The sequence below is a fragment of the Gadus chalcogrammus genome, chromosome 12 (genome assembly GCF_026213295.1).
Source record: "Gadus chalcogrammus isolate NIFS_2021 chromosome 12, NIFS_Gcha_1.0, whole genome shotgun sequence".
Lineage (NCBI taxonomy): Eukaryota > Metazoa > Chordata > Actinopteri > Gadiformes > Gadidae > Gadus > Gadus chalcogrammus.
Window position 1 is genome coordinate 14524095 of NC_079423.1, and position 20838 is coordinate 14544932.

At 44.0% G+C, this 20838-nt stretch overlaps 2 protein-coding genes across 3 annotated transcripts in view; one reads left to right on the top strand and one right to left on the bottom strand.

The window, feature by feature from the left end:
* Positions 1-20838, bottom strand: part of psmd1 (proteasome 26S subunit, non-ATPase 1) — a 36305-nt gene that overhangs the window by 6938 nt on the left and 8529 nt on the right. Inside the window, exons 17-20 of the mRNA XM_056603358.1 lie at positions 7851-7965; positions 4790-4906; positions 3183-3285; positions 539-708 (exon numbers count right to left, since the gene is read on the bottom strand). Coding sequence (XP_056459333.1) covers positions 539-708; positions 3183-3285; positions 4790-4906; positions 7851-7965 — 505 coding nt within the window. The remainder of the gene's footprint in view (positions 1-538; positions 709-3182; positions 3286-4789; positions 4907-7850; positions 7966-20838) is intronic.
* htr2b (5-hydroxytryptamine (serotonin) receptor 2B, G protein-coupled) lies at positions 12536-19848 on the top strand. 2 transcript variants are annotated; one of them, XM_056603359.1, is made up of 4 exons: positions 12536-12996; positions 13456-14049; positions 16872-17072; positions 18185-19848. In XM_056603359.1, the coding sequence occupies exons 2-4, from the start codon at positions 13788-13790 to the stop codon at positions 19141-19143; spliced, it is 1422 nt and encodes a 473-aa protein (XP_056459334.1). In that variant the 5' UTR covers positions 12536-12996; positions 13456-13787; the 3' UTR covers positions 19144-19848. The 2 variants fall into 2 exon arrangements, with proteins under 2 accessions (XP_056459334.1, XP_056459335.1); XM_056603360.1 differs by lacking the exon at positions 12536-12996 and having other exon boundaries at positions 13221-14049.

Here is a 20838-nt window from a genome sequence, read left to right on the forward strand (position 1 = left end):
GGAAACGACACGAACCCCGCGGTTCTCCCAAAATTGTGCCTGGACATGGGAGTATCCGCGGCAAATCAGTGTGGGTTTGGCAGCGGGTCGCTGGCGTTTAGAAGGATTTGTGTGAATCTCGCAGATTCACGTGTGAATAACTCTTGGGTTATTACCCTCGCTCTTCTCCACATCATGGGTCCGCTGGGCTGGGCGATTAATCGAATTTTGATCGCGATTACGATTTTGGCGTCAAACGATCAGAAAATTAACAAGAGTTTTCCGATTTATTTTTGTTTTTATTTTTTATTATTTTTTTAATGATTTATAGAAAGGGCAGAACAGCTGCACACATATCTGTATATCATTTTAGATTGGAACATTTTCTTTTTGACCATTTTGTGTATTTTTTTAAGGCGGAATTTCACAGATTTCAGTTACAAAGTCAATAAATACAACATGTTTTCAAACTCAAAAGATAATCGTTTGAATAATCGTGGATACAATATGGACCAAAATAATAGTGATTATGATTTTTCCCATAATCGAGCAGCCCTACCTTGAGGTCCTTGTTCAGGCCGATGATGGCGGTGGGGGTGAAGGCCAGCGACAGGAAGTGCGACAGAGGGAACCAGAACCAGAACTGGGTGAAGACCAGCAGGCCCACAACAGACGGCATGTGGGTGTGGCCCGTCCTGGACTGCAGGGAGATGGTCACGTTGCGGCCCCCTGAAGCGTAGGAGAGGAGAAGAGGGGTTAGACAATGAGTTTAAAACGATGACAGCTCCTGCTGAACTTAAGTCGTTCAACCTGTCGCCGTCATTACAACAACCCGAGGATAGTTCCTTCTGCACCTCTGAGTAAAAGCGATTTTTGCCATTGGGACCAGAAATATTGACGTTGATACTTTTCACCTCTAATCAAAGCCCACCCCACACCATGTCAACCAACTGCAAGCCTGCTCAGGGAAATTGTAGCTGAATGCATCATGCCGAGTGTATCATCGTGCTGGCTGAGCACCCATCGCCAAAGCATAGAATACAATGGAGCAGTATTGGGCGTCAGCAGTTGGGATTTAATAGGGGGATGTCATCAGGGTGGGGCGCGCCTCGAGAAGGTCAAGGCTTTGCCCTGGGTGGGCCGGGGCCTCTTCGCTCTCTTAAATGACAAACGGAGAACGCGCCAAGGACGGCACTCCATCAACACCCAGAGATTGGCCGTCCACCGCTTCCACCATTCAACTTGAAACCGTAATGAAAACGGGGGTCCAGTTGTTATTTCCAGGCGGGGAATGGGGAGAAGGCATTCCATCTCCGTGACACGACACGAGCCGACCGCCGAGAGGACTCCCAGCCACATCGCGGCTCGTTCCATCATTCCCGTTACCGTGGTTACTTAGCGGGGCCGATAATAGATTTTGATGGCCCCCGCCAAGATAGCAGACGTTAATGGCTCGCCCGACCTCCTTTGACCTGGTCGAAGGAGGGCTGGGTAGGAGCGACGGGAAGTGAGGAGGAATACGGGAGGCCATCAACTATATAGCCAACAGAAGGTTACTAGGGAGGACCCCCCCCTCAGGGGACATGTCCGGGGCTGACAGAAACCCTCCCAAAGTGAAAAACAATAGCAGATAAATCGTCTGCAGCTCCCGCTCTGCCCTCTGCTCCTCCTTCCTGCGGTCACCAAGGTGATCCGTCTCCCCGCTGAGCCAAATCCTCCTGAGCCGTCTCGGGCGTCCCGGCCGGCAATAAAACAGACAAACTTTGTGGATTTACTGGTTTGGTGTGATGAAGAGAGTCTCTTCACAACTTGAGAAGGAGTTGAGAGCCCTTGAGTGGTGCGGGAGGCCAGGCAAACACCGGCCAACCCCCCCCCTCTCGGTTCCATTTAGGTTAGTGGACCAATTTTCATTCTACTGAGGAGGGGGGGGGGGGGGCTTGGAGGGTGGCGTTTCCTAGAAGGTGTTGTGTGACTACGTCAACACCTACAAAGTGGGAGAATGGTAGCGCCTGGCCCCCCTATACGGCAGCACACGTGCACAGTTAGCAGACGGTTGGAAACAAGCTTGAAAACGAGATCTAAATGAAAGACACTGCAGCATGCAGGATTGAAGCAGAGCATCTCGTCAAGAGCTTGTTGCACAAGAATGTGGCCGAGTTTGAGCTGCAGCGACCTGCAACCCACATATTACAGAATCAGAATCCATTTTTCTCATTGTTCATTAGGGCTCTATCTCCCGCCAAGGAAGGGGAAGGACAGAACACAGGATGACAGAAGGAACCAAGGGAGAGAGAGTGGGATTAGTGTGAAAGGAGGTGTGAGAGAGGCTTGAAACCTGAATCGTGGATAATGAACACCAGTAAACGGCTCCATAAGGGCTTTCGCCTGTCACATTAATGTCACATACAATTGCCGTACCCCAGAAACCCCCTCCGCCAAAAAACGCTAATATAGCGGCAGTGAAGTCAGCCCTGTTATTGTTGGAGGAGGAAGGAGGTCGAGATCGTCCGCTGATTTGAGTGTGGTTTAAGCCCCAGCCTTGGCACCGGGTTCAAACGGACAATGCGCGTGTGTGTGTGTATGTGTGGAGGAGCTGTGGTTGTTATGGTGGAGGTCGTGGGGTGGAAAGGAGTGTCCGAGCTGCTCGATGGGCAAGACAATCAGATGTAGTCTTGGCAGTCGCACGCGAGAACGAGGTGGAGGTCCGTGATTTGATTGTGTGCGCGTGTTCATGTGGGTATGTGCGTTTTTTGACTTGGCGAGTCTTCTTGGCAGGTCCAGGCAGTCAGCGAATGATGCTTGGTCGGCGAGTGGGAAACAAATAATTGCTTGACGACAAAATGACTTCTCGATCTAAACTAAAATGGAACGAACAAGTCTCTGCAAGATGAAGAAGTCACTCCTCCGATAAGAGTGATGGCATGCCCCATTTGGGAAAATGCATATGCATTGATGACATATAATAAATAACAATGACCAGTAGAGTGTATTTGCATTTTGTAAAGTACACTTGGCAGTACAATTATTCTGAGGCATGGACTGCTTTCTTTCTAGCACAGCACATGGGCTTCTACACGTACGCAGGAAAAGGAACAGATTCCAGCTTCTGCCTGCATTCAGGCCTTGTAGTTTAGACAGGTTTGTTTATATGTATGCGTGTGCCTCAAACCGGGAACCTCTATTGACACTATCTGGAGACTCACCCGCATCCAGGATGCCCTGGGCCAGGATGGCTCCGAACTTGGCCATGACGTCGTCGTGCTTGTCGTTGATCACCTTGGAGTACAGCTGTCTGAATTGGTTCACCTGCAGAGAGAGATGGTGTCCATTAAATCAAGCAGTGCAATGTGTTTTAACATGGTTGGACCAACCCATATTCACTTCAGGCTAAACTGGCTTTTGGGCCATTAAAATATTTGAACGGATAAGGAATACGACTGCATATTGAGTTTCCCTAATGGGTCATAACCAAACATTATAAATCTAGCGCTGAGCCTTGAGGTCTCAGAACCAATGCCCAGATCCATATGACATGAGAACCATGTCTACTCTACGGTCTGAAGCCATGTGTAAATAGCTGTGATGTGGCTCTAATAACTCACATTGACCTGAAAGCCTGATACACTGCTTTTCCGTTAACCTCAAGGGCAGAGATTAAAACAAATACATCTTGAGCGCCACTCTAATAAAGGAAATAGAGGAACTAATTGCAGGTCTAGCTTCCAATCTCGCCACTTTATTAGTTATTCTCTGGTAGTATCAAGGACAGAGTTTGCGGTGGAGTCTACTGCAGTCTTTCAGGAAAACTCCTGTGGGAAATGACTGAAACAGAGGCTTTCCTGATTTTTTTCACTGCATCACGATGAATACAGATCTAAAATGGCTAGTAGGAATGCATTTGGAGGATAGGAATGGATTAAGACAAAAATTTGAACACATTCATACGAGTTTTCAGCCTTTAAAAAGTTGAATTAGTAAGTAGTACTTCCTTCAAAACGCATTTAATTGCTGCAATAGGGTGGGATCAATCTCTCTTGATTGAAAAAAGGATTCACCCGTTTAAAGGTAAATGATGGAGCCCCATAGATAATCAGCAAAGAGGTATTTGGGTAGACATGAGGGAAAATCTTTCAAATAAGCAATGGAGGTCGATTGTTTTATAGAATTGTATCCACTGACACGCAGCCAAAAAGCCCAGCGGTATCGAGGTAGCGAAGGTGGAGGCGGATTCTACAGAAATGTGTTTAGATGGGCACCCTGTTATTTTTTCATTCACAGAGAACGCGAGCAGAGGCCTGCCTGTGAAGTCAGCGAGCTAGAAACTACACAGACGAGGTCTTTGGAATAAACAGAGCTCTGGGTGCAATACCTCTTAAAGTTCAAGCCCCCTGGAAAAAGAGACCTCTTGCGAAACCTTGCATACCACCCTTAGCTTGAAGGGCTGTTGCCGTGCGCGGAGGAAATCGTTCAAAGCGCGCCTGGCACTTCTTAGACGGCCGTGACGCGGGATCCGGACGGCCAGCCACTTCGGCTTTCTGTACCCCTTTTGTCCCCCCCCCCCGTCTGATGATTACTCGGCTAAAATTCACCCGCTTTTTGATGTTCGACTGAACCTGGCATGGGATGCCTTCGAGGATTATGTAAGCACGGTTTTCCCTTGAAAGACACCATTCACCGTTGAGTATAAATACAGGACGCTATTGGAAAGATCATGGACGGAGAAAGTGGAGCCGTCAAATTCGTTTGGGTTCAAATTGGTCTAGAGTGTAAAAAAAAAAACACATTTCAGAATATAGAAAACTTTGCCTACCTTGGGACAGGTGACTTCCGACTGCTGGACCATGATGAGGGCCGAGGAGATCAGGGCTCCCTGTCTGACATAGTTAACCGGGTCGTTGGTCATGGGCTCCAGAAGGTTGATCGCCTCCTGTACAGAGAGAAATAACACAGGGGTCTTTAGAGAATGCTGAAAGATAAATGATTGGAATGGGCAGACAAAGTATATACTGTTGAATGCATCAGATCAAACTTCCCCATTGTTTTGATTAAGCTTGCAGGCTTTACAGGATTGTGTAGAGTTCTTTCCCCACTGTTTAGATCTGGTCTTGCAGGTTAAGAGTATACGGCCAACATGTAAACCACGCTGACCTGAAGTAGCTTCTATTTAACTCGGGAGGTGCCCAACCAGAAACCATGTTGGTTTGAGGGAGGGAGAAGAAAGAAAAACCCTGCCTGACGATGCACAGAGACTGGCTATCCAATAGAAAAAATAAGCAAATGGTATCGCTGAATCCCAGCTTGGACAAAGGGGTCTGGAGGAAAAAAGAAAGGTGTGAGTCATGAGCAGTCTCCGGGCTGTCATCACAACGCGGAGGTTTTAAAGAATGGTACCACACTTAGACCGTCGACTTTGGTTTAGTCTGCTGCATGGGAATGAAGGACGATCCAAGGCCGAGCCGGCTTCAATTTCCTCCCATGGAGGCTGGGAAGCAAGAGTCGGGCGAAGGTTCCCTCACCCTTCTCCCATTAATACCTCCCCCTCCCCCCAACCTCCTCTTGAAGTCTTTTATTTCTGATTCACTATGGAGGAAAATAATAAGGCTCACAAAGGTGGTTGGGGGGGTGTGTGTGTGTGTGTGTGTGTGTGTGTGTGTGTGTGTGTGTGTGTGTGTGTGTGTGTGTGTGTGTTGGCTCTGCCAGGGAAAGGGGTAGGGGAAACAAATGCGGACGACGAGCGAGAAGGAAAAATAAACCATGTTCCGCCGTTGCCCCTGGCCGGGGCTGGCAGAGACAATGGAGTACAGGGGTGGTACGCCATAGCGCGAAATCAACGCCGCTACCCCACATCCTGTTCCTGATTGGCCGACTGGATTTCAGTCGAGGGTGTTTGATGTCACTCTCAATCAGCAGGCGAGGTTGATGCACACTGCTGTATACCAGTGTAGCCTCTGTATGGATGGGAGTCTTTCGGTTTGTAAAGACTTCAGGGGTTTTTAAAGACTTCAGTTGAAGGGAGAGAAGCTGCCCATTCGTTTTTGCAGCGGTGGTTTTTATTTGTTAGGCATCCCAACATTACCAGCATGATTCATAATAGAATACCTTATATGGTATAATAATGTACTAAACCGGTGTTAACCTGAATTAATAATAAATTGCTCCTGAAAGGGGTCCCATGATGCCCCATTTGCAAAAAGACAAAAATGAATTTCAAAGAATACAGCTAACCGAATCAAGAAGTGCCCCCAAAAGAGCCTACGTCCGCAGTTTTCCTGTGCACCAGAAGGAGCCTAAATCACGAGTCTTTGTTAAAGTATGACAGGTGTATAACGGATGAGCGGGGTAGGCAATCTCCCCAGCAGGTGACCCACTTTTATGCAGCATAACATCATCGCTCTTCCCAGGGGGGTGCAAGGGGTGTAGGCTGGGGGGATAATATGCTGTGTCTGAGGAAGAGAAACCCAAAAACTGGGGTGGCTCGGAGATGCACCAGAGTCCTCTTTGATGAACCGAGCAGAGACATGGTTTGGGCCGAAACCACTTTAAAAGGGGGACGCCCACGTCGCTTGTTGACCTCGTTGTCTTTTGTTTGTTTTTCACTAGACCACGGCTGGGTAAGTTGAAGGGGACCAAGTCTTGAAAACAGTTTGTATCCGTCAACAGACATGGGTTTGAATGTCTCCAACTCATTTTGAATGAAGTTTGATCTTAAATGGTTGACTATTTCCAGCCAGTTCCGAATAAATAACTAGCATCGTGAGACCATTCCGATCTTCCAAAGTCACATTCTGTTTGTCTCTGGAGATCGGGATGGACTCGATCGTGTTGAAAACCATGCCCAAAAATGGAAGGACTATAGGACCAATCATTGCTCAGGGGAGGAATTTTCAATTATTGAAGTGTAAGAAGCGTCACAATCTGCCGGGTTAAAAAATAATGGCTGTCCCCGAGGAAGGTTTAGGAACTACGGCGCAGTTGAACAACAATGTTCAAAGTTGAATAGAATCATGCCCTTTTCAGATAAGATGATTTTGCTTTACTTTCAACCTGATTCAGCAAGAGAAAAGACTGCAAGATCGAAGTCCATATTTGAAAATTAAAGAATGCCCAGCCAAGGCCAGACTGACATTCATAGCAAAACGGATACATGGATATCAGGCTAGTTCCACGAGGCTAATAAAAACAAAATCGTATGAATCAAATTATATTAGTGAGCTCGAGCGATGACAATCCTTTCAACACAGTGCTCACTTACTTTGAAGTATAGCCGTACACTAAAGCATAATCCGTAAGCCCCTCGGTTCTAAACGAGTGATGCCATACTACATTTATTCTGACGACACCGTGAACGTCGACAGGAAGAACAGAACCTTGCAACACCTGCAGATGCTATGATGAAGGCACTACTGTTGATCCTTTCAGGAGAGACCCCCTCTGAGCCACATGGGACACAAGTGCATCGGGGGGGTGTGTGGGATGAATAGGATTTTCAAAATAAAAACCCCCGGTTCCTTTCAAGAAAGAGAGTGAAGATGATATTGGACAAACCAATGGTTTTTCCAACACGCTTCCTTGAAAGGAACCAGGGCATTTTATTTTGAAAATAACCCCAACCTTCAGTTTGCGAATGCCAATTCAAAAGTTGAAAGCAGCTGAATAAATGGGAACAATGATTATTATTTTTTTTAACATATAATCCCATTGAGGAGGAATTATGATTTTTCTGACCAGGTTATGGCTGACTGAGCACAGGTCTAAGGCCAGAATAACAACTGGGAAGACTGAAACTGGGAACTGGTATTGGTCTACATGTTAAAAAAGGGTTGGTGGTCGAGTTGGTGGTTGGATGACTTGTAGGAAATAGTTTTTATTACCTTGTTGCCCGTCCCGGCACAGCAGATGCCCAGAGCCATGGCGGCACCGCATCGTACGTGGGGGTTGTAGCTTTCGGACAGCAGAGAAACCACACTGGGGCACTGCTCCGGAGTCCTGAACAGCCACGGGTCCAGGGGGAACAACAGAGAGAGGGACAACATATTCAGGGGGAGGCCAGGAATCTCAGTCATTCAACCTGATCAAAATAGATGGACAAGTTAAAACTCCTTAAAAACCTTAAGCATCATGATCGATAAACGCTTTGTATTTGATCTCGAGCATGACATTTTTGCTACGGAAGCTTTCCTAAAATAGGCCGTGTCACCACCAGCCAATCTAGGGGCGTGATGAATGAAGTCATTAGTCCCAATAATATAGAAACATCGAGGCCTGCCATTGACTAAACTGCCACACCATTGTAAAGCTATTAACCATAAAAAGATCTACCTTCCTCAGATATACTGCATCTTATTTTGTAATGTCTGCAATGTTGAGAACATTTTTCAGAATCAACCTTGATGAAACCATCGCCCAGATTTCTCAAAATATAAATCTAGAAAAAAATCTTTTTAGATGCAGAAATGAGAAGCATTGTTAATACATTAGAGTTCTGCTGATTAGCTTAAAGTTCATTCAAATACCTTTATTTTTTATTTATTTATTTTTATAAATGGTATGTGGTCTTAATTGGTAATGTGGAGAAACGTGATTACTGTCTGCGACAGCACCGACAGACAGATCAGCAGCCGGTTAATGAAATGACAGTGCAGACACATCAATAACATCCACCAACGCTACGTCATATCTAATGACCTGATGGAGCTGTGTGAGCCATAAAACAAAGGCAGAGGACATCAGAATATGATAGGGACAGGTCTTCGCTGTTACTTTTGAACTGCATGTAGAATCTTTACACTAAGAAGTAAGCAACGTTATATGGTAAATCTGTTAACATCTGACTTGCAGATTTGAAAATCAAAGGGCATTTTGAAAGTAAAGATGACGAAACAATGAGAGCACAGCTTTTACTTGGTTTTCTTCCATGCTGACACCTTCATGAAATAGGAGAAGACAAAAATGAAAAAAATAATTGCGAATTATTTGGCTTGCACTTTAATAGGATAGAATTATATGCTATTATAAGTCATCCAATTAATTGCATGGCATATAATACAATTCCATTAATCTTTTTTTCACCACTTGAATAAATCCTTATTTCATTGCCTATTGACGGAAAGTGCGAGTGTCTTATCAAGATATATTCTTGACGGAAAGCTTTTTTTTCTGATGGTATGAACATGGCTACATGGGTCGTGCTCCAAGTGAGGCTGAATCCAAATTGATGATTCAGGCTTGATTCTTCACGGTTAAAAAAAGCTCAGTTTTTCATATAGGCATATTTTTTTTCCAATGCACCAATTCCTCAACTGTATCAACGTCAGGTTTCAATGCAAAAGTACTGGGTTCTTTAATCAACAAACTTGACGTCAATTTACAATAAATGGGCCTCCAGCAAATGTCATTACTGTAAAATCAAGTTAGACATAATAAGAAGTTCAGTGCTTTATGCATCGTTAATGATTCATTTTCTGTGCAGTTCAGAACCAAAAACAACCACGCCACAGCCAAACAGATGGGCAATTTGGGGAGATTATTCATCATTACTAATTTTCCCGGTTATTGCTCTTCAAGGTTTCAGATTTCTGAGATAGGGTTAACGTCAATTATCGAATACAAGCTTTATTGCCATTGCATTGAAATGTTATCTGAAGTCGTCCAACAGGACCTGGAAGGTGATAAACCAATTGCACAATAAGAAGGTTTTCAACTTGCAGATTCAATGTTACAAATCTCTCTCCACAGATCTGTTCAAAGCTCACAAAAACGTCAAAGCAGTACCTCCTCTACGAGAAGGGGGATGCTCTGCTGCAGAGGGCTAAAGGTCCCCCTCTGAAAATACAAGCCCATTGATATGGAGGAAAGACCACACACGGCTGATGAATTCACTGGCTAAGCTAGTCCCACATCTCAACACAGTAAAGGCTTACTTATTTGTGAAACAATCAACCACATGCAAACTACAAGTTGTTGACTGAATAACATTTCCCTGTCTCAAATTCAAATAAAAGACTAATATAATAAAAATGTGGTACAATGCGATATCCAACAACCATGTACAAATCGCATCTCAATAAATAGCATCAAATTAAATCACCATTAATCTGCCTCCATTTAATATCCAATGATGTTTCCTAAACTGCCACAACATAAACAGAAGCAGGACAATGAAGGTAGTTCAAACACCTTCATTGGCATTCATTGACCGGACTTAAACGGATACTAGCTCATGGGGATTGTCCTAATGCCAATTTAGTCTCAATAAAATCCGGAAGGTTGAAAGTAATTAACTAACTAATCCACCTGTGGTGTTTGATTCAGTGTTTTGAGTCGGTGCGTGGTCATGTTGCCAGGCATCACTACTACTGCCTTGTTTAGACTAAGCCCCTCTACTGGAAGGGGACTTAATTTCACAAATGGCAATCAATCAGGGATACATAGATAATCTCCCAATTACATCAGGAAGGTAACAAGGTGCTATTCTAGTCAGGTAAAGCCCACATGCCCATCCTGGGAAAGATATCAATGTCCACAGAACACGCATAGGCATGTAGAGCAGGACAGTTTGGCCTTTCACCATGTGGCAGCCATCAGTTCGGTTCTACGGTTCTCAGTTTCTAATTATTTAAGAGCCGTGATGAGAAACAACAAAGCGTCGACCTAGGGACCTATAAAAAGACATTTCCTGGGAGAAAAAAACAAAAAAAAACTTGAGGGGAGCCAAGTTAGGTTAGGAACTCAAGTTAGGTTACTTGAAAAAATAAATAAAGTTAAGTGAAGGGCCATTACCTTTAGACAACCTAGCGATCCGAATCAGTGGATGCACTATAAAACCTAAATAGTTATTTTTCAAAAAAGGTGAAGGCAGCAGTAAAAAGCTTGCATCATGAAATTCAATACATAATTCCTAAACCAAAGTTATTTAAATAAACTAGTAAGGGAGCCAAGAAACAATCATAATGCACTAGCTGCTCCCAGAGATTGAAATCCATTGCTATTAATAAATTAGACAGGTCACTGACCTGCTAGCCAATGAACACATAACAGGAAGTGGACAAATCTAAACAAATTATACATTTTGGCACCCGAAGATCAGATTTAATTATCCTGTTTCCTGTTCATTACATAGACGCCTTAATGGACAATGAAGAGGAGCAGGACACGAGCAAAGAGATTGCCGGGCATCATTTGTTATCACGCCATTAAAATGAAATTAAATCTACCAACAAGAACCAGAGACAGAATGACATTTTCAACAGTCCCCAACCCCTGAAATGGCTAATGTTACAAGCAAGAGAGCTGTCACTAAGTGTAAAAAAGATATGTACAAATGGCCAACTATCCATTCAGTCAGCAATGTCCATCTTATCAATGTCTAATATCAAATAAAATGGTTAATTTAAGAGGTTCGAAGTCAGAACATGCGTCAGCTCAGTGCTCCTTCTGCAATTTCTTGCATCTCAGAAATTAAAACTCAAGTTCTCAAACTTTTCTCCTTAGACACAGCTGGGAGTAGAAATTCAAAAAGGCCTAAAAAAAACAACCCAGAAGGGCCACTATGGAATTGTGATCAATTTCAAATAAATGTAAATTCAGAATAAATGTCATTCAATGGTAAATTGCTTAGCCTAGAAAACAAAAAGAAAGTGCAAACTTTTACTGCAAAGAAAAACTGTCAAAAAGTGTCCATATCTGTATAGTGGAAAGAAGGAACACATGCATGGCCCTGCATTTAAAATTGCAAAAATCGATTCAACTCAGCTCAATCGCCGTAGTGCCCAACAGCAGCAGACTCACATTAGAGCCATACCATCCCTCAGTAGGCAGGCAAGTCATTTGAAAGGCAAGACCAATTCACGGCCAGGGGGGAAAAGGAAGTGGAAAAAACTTCACTTTCCTTTATGTGGGTAGTTTCACCTGGAATTGAGTTCAAGACAGACGTGTCCCGGTAATACCAAGTGTGTGTGCCACACTTGTCCAAGACAGGGAAAGGCTACGATATTTGAGTAGAGTTGGTTTGCTTTGCCGTTAGGAAAATAAATGTACAAATAAAGTAGACTACAGAAAATATGCTACTCTGCTTTGACATGTGTCAACTTTAGAAGCGGCTTTGCAGTCGCACAGTGGAAAGAACACAACAATTATGACTGCTGTAGAGGCCTGGACTGTGAAAGCAGGCTCATGTTTCAAACACCACCGCAGTAGTACCAATGATCAAATACACAGCAATGCCTTGCACAGCTTTAGGATCTAGGTAGGCGATATAAGATGACATGTAAACATATATAAATTGCTGAGTTTGCACCCCATGAATCCTAGTCCCCACCATCGCACACACGAGAAACTAAGCACACGCGCAATTTACTCCAGTGGACGAGAGTACAGAAAGTGACAAATATAAACAGAAGGGCGGCTGTGTTGAAGGAAATTACCTCCCAGAACCGCTGGCATCGGGCCAGCACAAAGACATTCATCTGTTTTCTGCTAAGCCTAACACATGGACAACACTATGGGGAGAGGGGGGGAAGAGAGAGAGAGAGAGAGAGAGAGGAGGGATGAAGGAAGAGAATAGAGAGGGAGGGAGTTTGAGCCAGTGAGATGGAAGCGCACAAGCTGATCAGACTCCTACTAAAAGGCGGTAAGCAGAGATAGAAAGCGAGAGGGAGAGGGGACTTGGGCGATAGAGAGAGAAACTGGGAAACGTCGGAATGGTCAAACGCTGTGGATGTTGTAGGTGATGAGCCTCAGGACTTTGGATTCTTCCATTGCGGTGGAACAAAAAGGAACTTCCCCCTCATGGAAAGCCTCAGAGTGGGAGAGCACTGACTGCTGCCGGGGAGAGCGTAAAATTAAGTCATTCCACTTTGGGAATCATTTGAATGTAAAATTGTAAACTGAAAAGGTGGTAGCGAGGCGAGACCAAAATACCTGGTGAGCCAGGTCAAAATAATTTAGGAGGTACTGAAATTTCTTGACAGGTTTTTTGTGTCGTACAACAGAAATAAAACTGAGATTCTTAAAGAACAGGTAAGGATTTTTCCTTTTTACAAAGCATGACATTTCAAAGATGATAAATTAATTGTTCCACCAATACCTTCTTGGATAAACAAGGAGATGGGAATTCCTGATTGCCTGTAGAAGACTTTCATCCTTTCGTTTGGATTTTTTATCAATCAACGCACATCATTCTTTCCAGCCATTTTCTGTTATGGTGTCACACATCCTGAAGCCTGAAAGCACTTCAGTTTTTTAAAGTAAATGTTAATCAAAGTTAATGTTTGTTTAATAACCCTTAACCCGTAATGCGGGATAAAGTTAAAACTGATTGCCACTTCCTTGTGTAATGACCGAGCCATGGTGGGTCAGGAAGGAATAACAAGCGTACAGGAACGACCCTTCCCATTCGTTACCATAAGTGTCACTGGTAATTAGGCCCAGATAAAACGCAAAAATAGGATAACACTGCAGTTATTGTTTCTTTAACAGAGTTCGTAGAAGGCGTCGCGAGGGGATGAGCAGTACCGACAGCCCTGGAATCAGAAGCTTTTTGGACGTACCCGCGGTGAATCTATCGTTTATCCTTGGATTTGGTTCGCTCGGAGCGCTCGGATCTTAACCTCGTTGCGAGGCCGTACCGGTTTTCCACACTGGGCACTGGCCGACGGCTCTTCTCCCGACGCCTGGCAGTGACCCGTCCCACCCTGCCGCGGGACTCGGCACGTGGGGGCCGAACGAACCATGCTGACCGAGCCTCCGGGGCCAGCCAGAGCAGAGCCCCGACCAGCGCCGAGGCCAGTCCCCACCGCCGTAGCCGCACCATGTCCCGGCCGGCGGCGGCTTCCCTGGAGCAGAACGCCACGGAGCCCGGCGAGGGCCCGGGGGTCCGACTCCAGTGGGCCGCGCTGCTCATCCTCATGGTCATCGTGCCCACCATCGGCGGCAACATCCTGGTCATCCTCGCCGTGTCGCTAGAGAAGAAGCTGCAGAACGCCACCAACTACTTCCTGATGTCTCTGGCGGTGGCGGACCTGCTGGTGGGACTGCTGGTGATGCCCATCGCCCTGATCACTATTCTCTACAGTAAGTCCACGTAGAAGTGGGTGCCACTGACGGCGCCCTGATGTCCTCTGCATCCCAGGGAAACGACCGCGGTACAAACGGGGTTCTTCTGAAGAATGGATAATGTCCGACCGATATCCTGATTATTCTAATAAATACAAGCTGCCCTGAGCAAGTTTCTTAACTGGCATTTTGTATGCTTGACCTTTACCTATTCTTGGTGTCTGGAGGAGGACACCATGGATTTAGAGAAGTACCAAACATCTTGGCTAGATAGAAATGTAGCTAAATAAAGCTAAAAAAAAGCTTAGAAATATTTCAAAGTTCTTTAAATTCCTGGTGTTTTAGCTACAAGGATACACAGCATCCACATCTGCATAGGAGTCAACAACACAGATTTATAATGGCGCCTCAAATCATGGAGTCATAACAAGGATTCCCTTTTGTGTTCAGCCTGATGGGTGGATCAACAATTGAGAAAAGCCTTGGTGATTCATCAGGGTTGTGGGGAGGTTTGAAATAGGATGTCAGCAGCACTGGTAACAAGCTCCGTCCTCAATAAACATATTACGCCTGATGAGAAATAACAAGCGATAGTGGATCATAAACACGCTACTTCCTGCGGCGGTTCCGTTGTAGTTGTGGCACTATTCAACCCACCGCTGTCTCTCATACACACTCTAATCCACTATTTTCCTTCTGCCTTCCAAGTGACTTCTGGAAGGAAAAGGATTTGGAGATGCTGGGCTTGATCACACCCAACAAAATGTGAAACTAGAAATTGAGACATCCAACTTTTCCCTAAAAGAGGCATGTCTTTCTAACTTCAATCATTTTCTGCTTGTAATACAACTAATAGTCTTTGGCAGTCCTTGAATTTGCTTCATCAGCAAGGCCAATACCAACATTTCCAAAACGTCTAAGCACATTTTAAAAAAAACAGGTAAAGATTGAGGATATGATGAAAATAGCCCCATCTCAGCAGTGCATGCTGAGCTCAAACTAATTGCCATCAAGACTACAGGCAACGCCATATGCCAGCTCATCATTTTGACCAGGATAATATATTTACCTAATTATGAAGTAAGGTAAAAAACAGACAAACATCTGTGCAAATATATTGGTATGTCTAGCAAGTTTAAAACATTTCTATATAAAAAAAATACATCATACTGTTAACCCTGAAATATTAAGTTACCCTTCCCTTTGCCTTAGTGTGTGCAAAGCAACATGGTAACTTAAGGTGTCACAAGGACATAAACAATGTTGAATGCTTTCTACTGTTTGAAGAGCTCGCTGTAGAATATTCCTTTGAGGCCTAGTGTTATAACCCAGTGATCCAATTAACATTTTCCTACACCTGAATTTAGAAGCAACAAACTATGGTTTTATTTCTGTTCTACATATTATAATATCCAAATAATACCCCCAAGAGGAACATAGCCAATAAAAAATAAAAAAAAGCACTGCAACACATGAATACCTTATTGAAAATGAGCTTTTGGCTCAGTTTCTGTTTAAAAATCTCAAAATACAGAGTGAAAGGACTATAGTCAACGAAAAGAAAAAAGAAAAAGAACACATTTCCACATCTGCTAGGCAGATGAAATCATGGCTTTGCTCAGAGACAACACCTTGAAAAATGAAATAGACATACTGTTTACAGGTAAGCTGTGACCACTGGCAGCAGAGTATAACAAAATTTCACCACTAAAATGGCTGGCTAATAAGGAACCACCCTTGAGGTTTTTTTTAGAGGCTCGAGTAGGGATTTGCTTACTGAAGTGTCAGAATAGTAAAGCACCACCTAGCACAGTGTTTATGTTGAAGATCAAGAGAAGTATTTCACTTTGATGCATTAGACTCGGTGCACAGCTGTAAGACTTGTGCCGAGTTACAACCCTAGAAAAATGAAAGTAATAAAAACCTTATCACAGTGAAGCTACTAATCGAAAGAGCAGAACTTTCAAAATGGCTCTCCTGTCACAATGTTTGCAAAACGGCTTTCATCAATCATATTAACTTGAGTTTGATGTGAGAAGTTAAGTGTCACAAAACCAATGATGGCTCTACTTCAACAATTTAGGCATAAAATATGTGCTGAATACACACACACACACACATTTTCAGAAGCTACAACGCAGTTGCTTCTGTACAGTTACTTTTACTATAGATGGGGACATTATCGTAAATACAAATCGAAAATACTAAACTAATGCATCTAAACTGAAACGCTTATAAAATACATAACCGGTAGCCCATAGGCTGGTATCTTGTGATAAAGTTTGCAGTAAAACACAGGTCATGCAGTCTCTTAAGCATTTGACTATTAATTACCGTGTTTGAAGAGAACAAAAAGGAACGAAATAACATAAAAAACACTTTTTAACAACAGAAGCTTTTAACCATGTTAATGGGAGGTTGGACGTGAGCCAAGGCAATTACTTGCCAAATTTGCGTTGGGGACCATAAATAAACAGCCTTGTACAACACAGTCTTTAGCACATCTACATAAAAAGCTTTTAGCTCCATAAACAGTCATCAGAGAACCCTTTTTTCCAGTACAGTCATTCCCAACCGAGATAAACAAACACATCTTTACATGAGAGCTACTTCTGATCCCTGGCCATTGTGGCACAACTCCCATAACCGATGGTATGCAGAAGAAGAAAATGTATTTGGAATGGACAGAGGGTATTCCGAGGACAGAACCGTAATGCTAATGGATGTTCCATCGCAGGATATCATTAAGGATCAGGAAGAATATTTAACCAGTTTCCCTCTAATGGTAGGATCGTTATCATGCCTTTATGAAACAATGTCCCTTTTTCGTCTGTTCTCAGATTCCGGGTGGCCCCTTCCGGAATTCCTCTGCCCCATCTGGCTCTTCCTGGATGTCCTTTTCTCCACTGCCTCCATCATGCACCTGTGTGCAATCTCCCTCGATCGATACATCGCCATTAAGAAACCCATTCAACACAGCCAGTACAAATCAAGGACTAAGGCCATGATGAAGATCGCACTGGTGTGGCTGATATCAATTGGTGAGTACGCTACGACAGATGTTTTGTTAAACCGCTTCCTCTGCTGGCTTACAGGGTCCTGAAGTTATTGAAGGAGTGTTTGATATGGTGTGTTCGGGGACAGTTTACGTCACGGCCAAGGTGGTTTGATGCAGGGGGTGGAACGTACAAGCCGGATGCAATAAAAGCCGATCCTACGTAAACTATCGTGATGTTGGAGACAGAGGGGTGGCGTTATTATAATAACATTAGGCAGGGCGCAAGGTGACTCACAAGATGTAGCACATGGGTTAGCCATCCTTCCTCAACACGCTCGGCGCACACACGCACACACACACACACACACACACACACACACACACACACACACACACACACACGGTTGGAGAAAGTAGCAGCAAATAAGTGTGCTTTGAACACAACTTAAATATCTGAATAGGCAACTGTTCTGAGAGCTAGTCAAGAACATTGTGGACTAGACCTACATCACATACATTATAAACACTATAATTACTGAATGTTTATTTAAACAAAAGGTTGTCTTGCGCTTTTACAACTGTTTATCCAACGTGCCAGGACTTGGAAGCCAAGAGCTTGCACAGATAAAAGAAATGAGGTTACTGGGTGACAGGATGTTCCAGTCTGTTACTGATGGCATTGGACGTCTATATAAAGTAGTGTAAATTCCGGCTGATCTTATGTCAACTTTTAAGAATTACCGACCAATAAAATAAGAAGATCTAGTAAAATGGAGGCCAATAATGCCTCGTCTAGGTTCAATAGGCCAGGTCACCCTTTTCAGACTCTGGTGCTAAATCTTGGCATAATTCAAGACCTTTCATAACAGCAAAGTCTTGGGCCTCCACCTGGTCTAGATTTAAATTGCAGTGTTTGAGGAAAACCAGACAAGTGGGAGAAAGAACAAAGCTTAAACATTACGGTGAAGCCCTTGAGCAGACTATACAATCCTGTTATCTGCTCGCAAGATCAAAACTCTTGCATTAAGCAAGGGTTGCCTTTGAAAATTAACATCACCAGTCATAACAAAAGTATAGTAAATGCCAAAAAAGCACTTTGATTATGAGTTTTCTTCAACTTTAAAAACATAACATTCCTGTTTTTTTCCAATACAGGTATAGCCATTCCCATTCCCATTAAGGGACTGCAGAACTACCATCTTCCCAACAACGTCACCTTCAACAGCAACCACACCTGCCTGCTGAAGACCGACAGCTTCCGGGAGTTCATCATGTTCGGCTCCTTGGTGGCCTTCTTCATCCCGCTAATGATCATGATGGTGATCTACCTGCTCACCATCCAAGCTCTACGCAAAAAGGTTTACTTGCTCAGGTCGAGGGTGACCCAGCGTTTCACGCGCCAGACTGTCACCACGGTTTCCCAAAGGGAACAGGCCGAGGGCACTTCCCCTGCCGGGACACAGACGTCGCCGGAAGGCCCATTGACGCGGGCGTCTGGGAAACCGCTCCCACTCACGACGAACCGCCTTTCGAGGGACGACGTCCCGTTTCGCAGGATGTCGAGCATAGGAAAGAAATCCATGCAGAACTTGAGCAACGAGCAGCGCGCCTCGAAGGTGCTGGGCATCGTGTTCCTCCTGTTTGTGGTCATGTGGTGCCCGTTCTTCATCACCAACATCACCTCCGTGCTCTGCCTCGACTGTGACGTCAACGTGATCGCCCGGCTGATGGAGATCTTCGTATGGGTGGGCTACGTATCCTCGGGCATCAACCCCTTAGTCTACACCCTGTTCAACAAGACTTTCAGACAGGCCTTTACCCGCTACATCACCTGTAACTACAGTGTCTGGACTAGCAATGGGCCGGGGAGGCACCCCAGGGTGCAACACCGAGGACGGGGGCTGACAAAGATCTCCTTCCGCTCCTCCATGGCGGAGAATTCAAAGCTGTTTGTGAAGCGAGGAATGAAGAACGGCATCGGGGCAGTGAGCTATCAGAGCCCGTTGCGGTGCCGGCAAGTACCGATACAGTCCCCCAGCAGTGTCCTGTTGGACACACTGTTCCTGACTGAAAACGAGGACTTAAAGCAGGGGGAGCACGTTAGCTATGTATAGAGGGGATTTTGCCCGGTTCATAATAAGGACACCTCCAGTACTTTGAGGTGTTGAAAGTTGCCCTACATCTATAAATTAATTTCCTATTTCACATCCAAGTATTTCTGGACAAGTTAAAATGGCAGGCTCAGTTTTAATCCGTGCTTAGCGAGAGGCAACGACAAGCTGCATAGTTAGCTACTCGTCATGCTGCAACGCTAATTCTATCTCTTTGCGGCTCTGGAGAGTGCTAGCCTTGTATGTTGATTATTGTACGCAATAACAAATTATAACAAACACTTTACTTTGAGTGGAATCGATTATTTTCCCAAGAGAAACAAAAAGAACATCTGAACAATAAAACTTCATAGTGCATTGTCTTTATGAAGGCTGTGAATAAGCGTTAAACTCTAGAGCGCTTGCATGCATCTTCTTCCGCTTATCTGAATTACTATTCCTGGCAAAACATCTTTGCCGTTTCTTACCACTTGTGAGGTTGCATTAATGCATTGCACTATTAATGGCAAAATGTCCAGTTTGTATTAAAATACTTCACAATGGCAATGTACAAAATAATGCAAGCAAGGTAACTCGGAAAGCTTCTATGTTCAATAAATTGGAAATGTGGAATTGTGTATCATACTCCTAGCTGAACTAATATGACATCTGTATTACTCAGAGCGCAAACGTACTAATAATACATAACAAAATGCAGTCATGTAAACATTCCAGTCCGTACTGTAATACAAGTTTATATTTACAAACGACTGACAGAGGATAAACTGGTCTTAGCGAGATGTGCCAAAGCTGCATTAGCAAACGCATTCTAACAAAAAAAAGTGTTTTGGCCTTCAACACAACTCATTTAGTTTTTAACACAATGCGCTGATCACATGCCCTATAAATTGTTAGAACCAAAGTATAAGCAACACTTGGAAGTCTACCAGATAGTTCCTTGCCATTATCGTCTAAATCCAATGACAAAGAGATGGTACATTAGACATGGGAGAAAAAGACAGCCGTCTTTCAGAGTGGCTTGAGAGGTACGGGCATGGGACTAGGTGACTGGGAGGAACTGCGCCCAGCTGAATTGTAGTGGTTGTGGGACATTTCTAAACACAGGAAGGATTACACAAGGTTTATCTTGTAGCCAATTGATCATAGGGAATATCCCATGGCCTTTTTTGGGCTTAAAATGGACAGCCCTGATGTGCTTCAACTCAGCCAGGCGTTCTGTTTAACGCCGTTTGGCTGCCCGATGGGTAAATGAATGTCACGTTCTGAGTGATTCGCTGAGATAAAGAGGGAGAAAAGAAACAGGTGTGACGGAAATAACAACCGGGCATATCATGCCCTGAAACACCCCATCAGAGTGACTGGAGGGGATTAAAGATACAGTCTCATGCTGTCAGCTATTTATTTTGTAAGAGCAACAGAATATTTAACACTATACTATCCTTTAAATCTAAAAGGTAGCATTAATTGAAACCTAATATGCTTGGCATTTTATCCCAAAGCTAAATTTTCTCTCCATTTTTGTTCTACAAAATGAAAAAAAAGGTTCAAGCATAAAGCCACATCTTGCAGTACATTTTAATATTACTAAAGTAAAAATCTGACTACCAGGAAGGGGGTAATGTGGGGGAGAAGTAGGATTCCTTTCGGAACCTAGTCTCCTTTGACAACTATTCCAGGAATAGTTGTCCAGCATAACTA

What these genes read in the sequence shown, in the direction of transcription:
- htr2b (XM_056603359.1), top strand. Translation starts at nt 13,788, where the DNA reads ATGTCCCGGCCGGCGGCGGCTTCCCTGGAGCAGAACGCCACGGAGCCC. An exon ending in CCTGATCACTATTCTCTACA is followed by an intron (nt 14,050 to 16,871) that starts GTAAGTCCACGT and finishes GTCTGTTCTCAG; the next exon opens with ATTCCGGGTGGCCCCTTCCG. An exon ending in GGTGTGGCTGATATCAATTG is followed by an intron (nt 17,073 to 18,184) that starts GTGAGTACGCTA and finishes TTTCCAATACAG; the next exon opens with GTATAGCCATTCCCATTCCC.